Source organism: Paramisgurnus dabryanus, chromosome 5 (assembly GCF_030506205.2).
Source record: "Paramisgurnus dabryanus chromosome 5, PD_genome_1.1, whole genome shotgun sequence".
In the NCBI taxonomy this organism is placed as follows: Eukaryota; Metazoa; Chordata; class Actinopteri; order Cypriniformes; family Cobitidae; genus Paramisgurnus; species Paramisgurnus dabryanus.
In genome coordinates, this window is record NC_133341.1 from 33,696,167 (window position 1) to 33,702,015 (window position 5,849).

Sequence of the window (5,849 nt, forward strand, 5' to 3'; positions counted from 1 at the left end):
TGCACAAATAAATTGAGTTTGTAATATAACAGCAGAATGCAAAAATATAAAAATTTCTGCTATAATTATATAAAGGAATTACAGCTCTGCATTGTAAAGAATTAAAACAAAGCCATCAACTGTAAATAAATGACACAAAAAGCTGTCGTTACACAGGACGAGAGAGAGAGAGAGAGAGGGTTGTGATGACTGTAGCTGATCCCATTGGAATTCTCTTGGCTTAGACCCTTTGGGTGCCCGCTGTACCCACACTGACAAACGAGCGGATGGGTCTGAGTGAACCGTGCCAACTCACCATCTATTGAGATTCAGTCTGATGGACACAAATGCGAACGACAGACTTGCTGTATCAACAGCAATCGATGCCCAACCCATTTCTGCTGCTGTGGACGGATTTAAACCATAAATACCCCTGGAGTTCCCTCCAGTCGCCCGGCACACCCACATCTCCATACACATAAACACACACACACTGAAGGAGAGTGGCGAGGTGAAGGACAGAGAGACAGGTAAAGAACAGATTCCTCATTCATCCCTATCTTCTCTTTCACCATTTGCTGTGTACAGGAGTCGAGATGTAGTTGTTGTGATGTAGTATCTCAGGCAGTTTGGACAACTCTCAACTATATTGAGAAAATGATAGTTTTGTGCATATATGGATCGATGCTTTTCATATCTGAAACGTTAACAAAGTAGTTTACAATTGAAAACAAAAGAGGAAAGAGAGGCACTGTTAGGATTTTAGTTAGTAAATGTCATTCAACGGGTTGATGTTTCCTCACATCAGGTTGAGATGTCGGAGCATCAGGGAGTTCCAGATCAGCAGGTGGCTGGGAAAAGTCAAGGAGGAGCAGGAGCCGTGTATAAGGTTATATATTCTCAGCCTGAAGATAAACTGTATGACTGTTGTCTGGTGAAATGATTGTAGTGTTATTCCTACAACAGACACAGGAGGCAAAAAATATGTTCTCCATTTACTCTCATATTTGAGAAACAGCACAGATTAAAGAGATCTTAATTGAGATGATTTATTAAGGCAATGCAGATGCATTACAATACAGTGTTTGTCATGTAAATCTGTCCATCTATGAATAATTTAATGAGAGTTTACACACTAAAGCTCTTGTTTTGTTAAAATGACGATCTGCTGAACAGGTCTCTGTGTATGAATTCGAAAACTTCCGTGGAAAAAAGGCCGAGCTGTCAGCCGAATGTAAGGACCTGACTGAGAAGAATTTGGATAAAGTTGGATCGATTGTGGTTGAGTCTGGACCGTGAGTGCATTTAACCCTTAACATTTGACCTTTATTATAAACCCTGACAAGTTGAATTTACTTAAAACATTGAAAAGTTGTTGCCCTAAACAATAAAGTAATGTGAACAAAAACAAGAGCACATTAAGCTTAAAATTTCTGTTAATTACAACTTCATCAAGTTCACTAAACTTAATTTTAAGTCGATTTTAACTTGAAATAATCAGTCATATCAATTGCTTTGTCCAACATCTCCATTTAGTTAACCAAGTTACTTTTAGTGTTAGAAATGGCATTGTAACACAAAACTCACGAGTCATTGAATAAACTTGATTCTCCACAAAACTGCACTGTAAAAAATATATGGCATGAAGTTAAAACAACTTGCTTTTGCAAGTAAATTCAATCTACAGAACTATTGTGAAAAGTTGACATGACTTGTCAAATCAAGTTGAAATCGTTTAATTTACTTTTGAAGTTAAAGTAACATAAAAATATATGTTGATTTGAAAAAACGCTAGGTATTTTTTACAGTATGTGTTTTTGACATGAATTGTCAGTACTGTGAAGAGAAATACAATCAAATGTGCCGAACACGGTTCATGTAAATAAACACTGATCGGTGACTTTACAAAATGGGTTAGGGTTTACAACAAAACAACATCAATAATATAAGAGCTTAAATGAACTAAGATAGTTGAAGTGTATGTGCAAAACAAAAACATTTAGTCAGTTATGTCTTTATTACCATACCATTTCAAACCCAAATGACTGACATATTAAATATGTGATTTGAGTTCTGTAGCATTAAAGATTTTTGCTCTTCTTGTAATGTTTTGCATGAGTTTGATATTGTAGGAAAAGACATATGGGTACAAACTATTCCTTTAATAGAAATCACTCGTTTTACATCCGTTTGTATGCTTTACATATATGTGAATGCTGTTTAATCATAGATGGGTGGCCTTCGAGCAGAAAGGCTTTGCGGGAGAACAGTTTGTTTTGGAGAAAGGAGAATATCCACGCTGGACAACCTGGAGCAACAGTCAGAAGAGCTGCTGTCTGCTCTCCATCAGACCTCTTAAAGTGGTTAGCGACACACATCTCTATCTCTATTAAGGGCCTGCTCTCTTGTCATCGTCCATTGAGTTTTCTTTTCATGATCTCCTGCCAGGACAGCGCGGACCACAAACTTCATCTGTTTGAGAACTGCAGCTTTGCTGGGAGAAAGATGGAAATTGTGGATGATGACATTCCCAGCTTATGGGTCCATGGCTTCCAGGACCGCGTGGCCAGCGCCAAAGCTCTAAACGGAACGTGAGTTGAACTGGAAATCATTGTTAGAAAGAAAGTCTCACAAGTATTAACCGTAAAGCCACATTCTTCTATCAATGTTTTCAGAAGGATTTCATTTAAACTGATTGGTTTATTTTGTGTGTGTGTAGGTGGGTTGGCTACATGTACCCCGGTTATCGCGGCCGTCAGTTTGTGTTTGAACACGGTGACTTTAAACACTGGAACGACTGGGGAGCCACAGAACCGCAGCTGCAGTCCGTCCGGCGTGTACGGGACATGCAGTGGCACAAACGCGGCTGCTTTATCATCCCTGACCCCGCTCCCAAACCCAATCCAAAACCTAATCCTACACCCGCCCCCCCTATCCCGCTCGCCACGGCTCTCAGTAACTGAAGGCCCGGAAAACACAAAAGCAAAAGTGACTCGCCTCTCGTGTGTGACTTACATTGGAAATAAAGGCCTTGGCCCCGATGGTTTGACCTCTGACCTTAACCTGGAATCTCTGTGTTTATTTGGTGAAGTGAAATTATTGACAACTTCTAGAGATATAACAGATATACTGTAATAGAGACGTTTAAAGACACAAAAGTGAAACAGGCAACTTTTTATTTTACTACTATTAGTAGAACTGCGTCCACTAGGGGGAAATGTAGTTGGCAATCCACTTTTTTCTTGAACCGTTCATCTCAGTTTTGGTAAGTTTACATCACATTACAGAAGTCAAATGCATTGTGTATCTGTAATGTTTTCTTCATATCTCTGTCTGTGTTATTTGATATCTACGTGTGTATGTATGTGTGTGTGTGTGTGTGTGTGTGTGTGTGTGTGTGCGTGCGTGCGTGCGTGCGTGTGTGTGTGTTTCTCTCTTTCCTCTCATTCTCTGTGTTGTGTCTCTTTGTGAGTTGTTCGCTTGTGTAATGTGAACAGAAAACAAAAGCTCAGCAGTCTCTAAAAATAACAGCTAATGTAATGTAAGTTCAGTGTGATGTGGGCGGGGCTTAGCTCTGAATAGATGGGTATTGCTTTTGAGGATTGATGGGTAAAATATGTCTACTGTAAAACACCTGTCTGGATCATACAAAGAAAAGCAGAGATGCACACAACACTAAAAGAGAGAAATAGTAGCAGAAAATTGTGGAAGTAACAACTTCTGTTCTTTTTTATGTGTGTGTCTCAACATTCTGCATGATAATTTAAAATGCAACAGAGGGATTGATATGATCTGTAGTGGTTTGTAGATGTGTTTGGTTTTGGTTTGTGTAAGTTCTCTTATTTAATGCCAATTGATTCATTTCTGATTTTTCCCTTCCTCTACACAAACATGACCAATCCTCAGATGTAGTCACGGTCTAAAAGTGTTGCTCATCTTTTCTAGGTTTGTTCAAATTTGGCGTTATGAGCACACAATTAAAACCTAACATGTTTGTTTCGGGACATGAGCAGCACAAGCTAAACGAGTCAGGAGGCTAGAAGTCAAAATCTACATTTATTTCTCATAAAGATCCAACTGAGAATGATATTCTGTGCAAAATAATGTTTTGGTGACTCATAACTTTACTGAAAACAAGAACACACAATGGAGCGTTATTCAAATGAATCAAAAAATGTCTAGACTGTGTCAGGGGCTTCAACGTTAAGAGGAAGATGACTGCAGTTCCTCAAAGAGATCTATTTAAAAATGTTAAGATGTAGAGAAGTTTCCCCAGAGGCCATTAATAACCCCTATCTTTCAGTCTTCATTGTACGTTTCCTTTCTTCTCTCTGAATATATTTTTAGTTGTACTGTAGCGGTTTCTATAGAAGTGTTTCTCTCATTCTGTTAACTTTGACTGTTTTAACTCAAAGGTCTTCAAGGTCTTCCCTTTTCAGGCCAAGGACCCCTTAATGGATAGATGAGGAGCAGGGACCTCCAGAATTAAGACTGTATTTGTTGTTATTTCTATTTGTTATTAAGACCATAAAACCACCAAAGACCCCAAGTGTTCCCGTGCACTGATCAATATACTGATCAAAGTCAACTGTAAAAAATTATTTGTTACATTTTAAAAACCGAACTGCCTAATGAATGTCCATATAATGTCTTGTGCTAAGTGTTGAAGTGTATTTTCTGTGTTGTGTAATAGAAGAACACACATGACCTTAAATTAGCACAGCTGCTTACATTCCTCACCTCCGCTCTCCTCATAGATAGAAGTAAATGTGTGAATTTCATCTGAGTCTAAGGAGCTTTCAGCGGCCTGTTCACAACTGTTGAAACATTGGATATCCCAGAGTCTAATGATAGCAAACAGGACCACACGCAACCCAAACATTAATAATGATAAAATAATATATTTCAGATGTAATTTAATGCATATCACGTTATGTGCAATGCTAGATGATCAATGCATGGATATGAGCACAGCAGAACATGATGAAGATGACTTCCTATCTTCATTTGTCAGATGCTTTTAAGCAGTGGATTACAAGCTATACATTAGTTTTCAGTCTGTGTATTCCCTCGGGATCAAACCCATGATCTGTTGTGCTGCTAATGCAATGCTCTAGCACTGAGCTACACGAAGACTGATGATGTCATGTATAGCTTGCTATGGTTTGACATCAGCAGTACTGTATACAGTATACATGTGACATTCATTACTGCTGGTTAAATAAACTCAACAGCTGCAAACAACATTTAAACTTCCACTGACCTCTTAATTAACTCAAATGCATATAAAACATCAATGCAATGATACTGTATAAATAACTGGACCTTTTATTCATTTTATTATTACAGGTCAAAATTTTAAATAATATGTTTTACTTTTACATTTTTACTATATATATTTTTTTTACAGTGTATAGGCCTAGTTAATTAAACCATGACTACCACAAAATGACCAGGATAAAAATTGTTACTGCAGTAAAACATGCCAAAAACTTTGCTTACTGAAAAAAACATGGATAATTTTCGTAAAGGTAATAATTAAATTTAATTCTAGTTTATTTCTGTTCATTTTGCAACGCAGTACAGTAAGTAAACTGTTGTGAAAACAAATCGTAGAAACATAAGAAAAAAAGAAACAGATATAGATTACATATATTACGTGTTATTGCAAATTGTTAATAAGATGTGCATTAGCGATATATTTACCTGTAAAAAATATTGTTAGTGTGACTGAATCCGGACTGTCATTATAATCATGATTCACGTGTCTTCAATGATTTAAAAAAATTATTTATAAAACGAAAAAAGTTTCTAATCTTATAATTCTATACGTCAGCAGTTCAATGCGCAGTACTGCGTGTGCTCAACTC

The 5,849-nt window shown here is 37.4% G+C and overlaps 1 protein-coding gene across 2 annotated transcripts; it reads left to right on the forward strand.

Moving 5' to 3' along the window:
- Positions 1-126: 126 nt before the first annotated feature.
- crybb3 (crystallin, beta B3) lies at positions 127-3,372 on the forward strand. Of its 2 annotated transcripts, XM_065250074.2 has the most exons (6): positions 127-509; positions 788-868; positions 1,156-1,274; positions 2,210-2,342; positions 2,428-2,570; positions 2,699-3,372. In XM_065250074.2, the coding sequence occupies exons 2-6, from the start codon at positions 794-796 to the stop codon at positions 2,940-2,942; spliced, it is 714 nt and encodes a 237-aa protein (XP_065106146.1). In that variant the 5' UTR covers positions 127-509; positions 788-793; the 3' UTR covers positions 2,943-3,372. The 2 variants fall into 2 exon arrangements, with proteins under 2 accessions (XP_065106146.1, XP_065106145.1); XM_065250073.2 differs by lacking the exon at positions 127-509 and having other exon boundaries at positions 656-868.
- Positions 3,373-5,849: the final 2,477 nt, after the last annotated feature.

What these genes read in the sequence shown, in the direction of transcription:
- crybb3 (XM_065250074.2), top strand. Translation starts at nt 794, where the DNA reads ATGTCGGAGCATCAGGGAGTTCCAGATCAGCAGGTGGCTGGGAAAAGT. An exon ending in GAGCAGGAGCCGTGTATAAG is followed by an intron (nt 869 to 1,155) that starts GTTATATATTCT and finishes TCTGCTGAACAG; the next exon opens with GTCTCTGTGTATGAATTCGA. An exon ending in CCATCAGACCTCTTAAAGTG is followed by an intron (nt 2,343 to 2,427) that starts GTTAGCGACACA and finishes ATCTCCTGCCAG; the next exon opens with GACAGCGCGGACCACAAACT.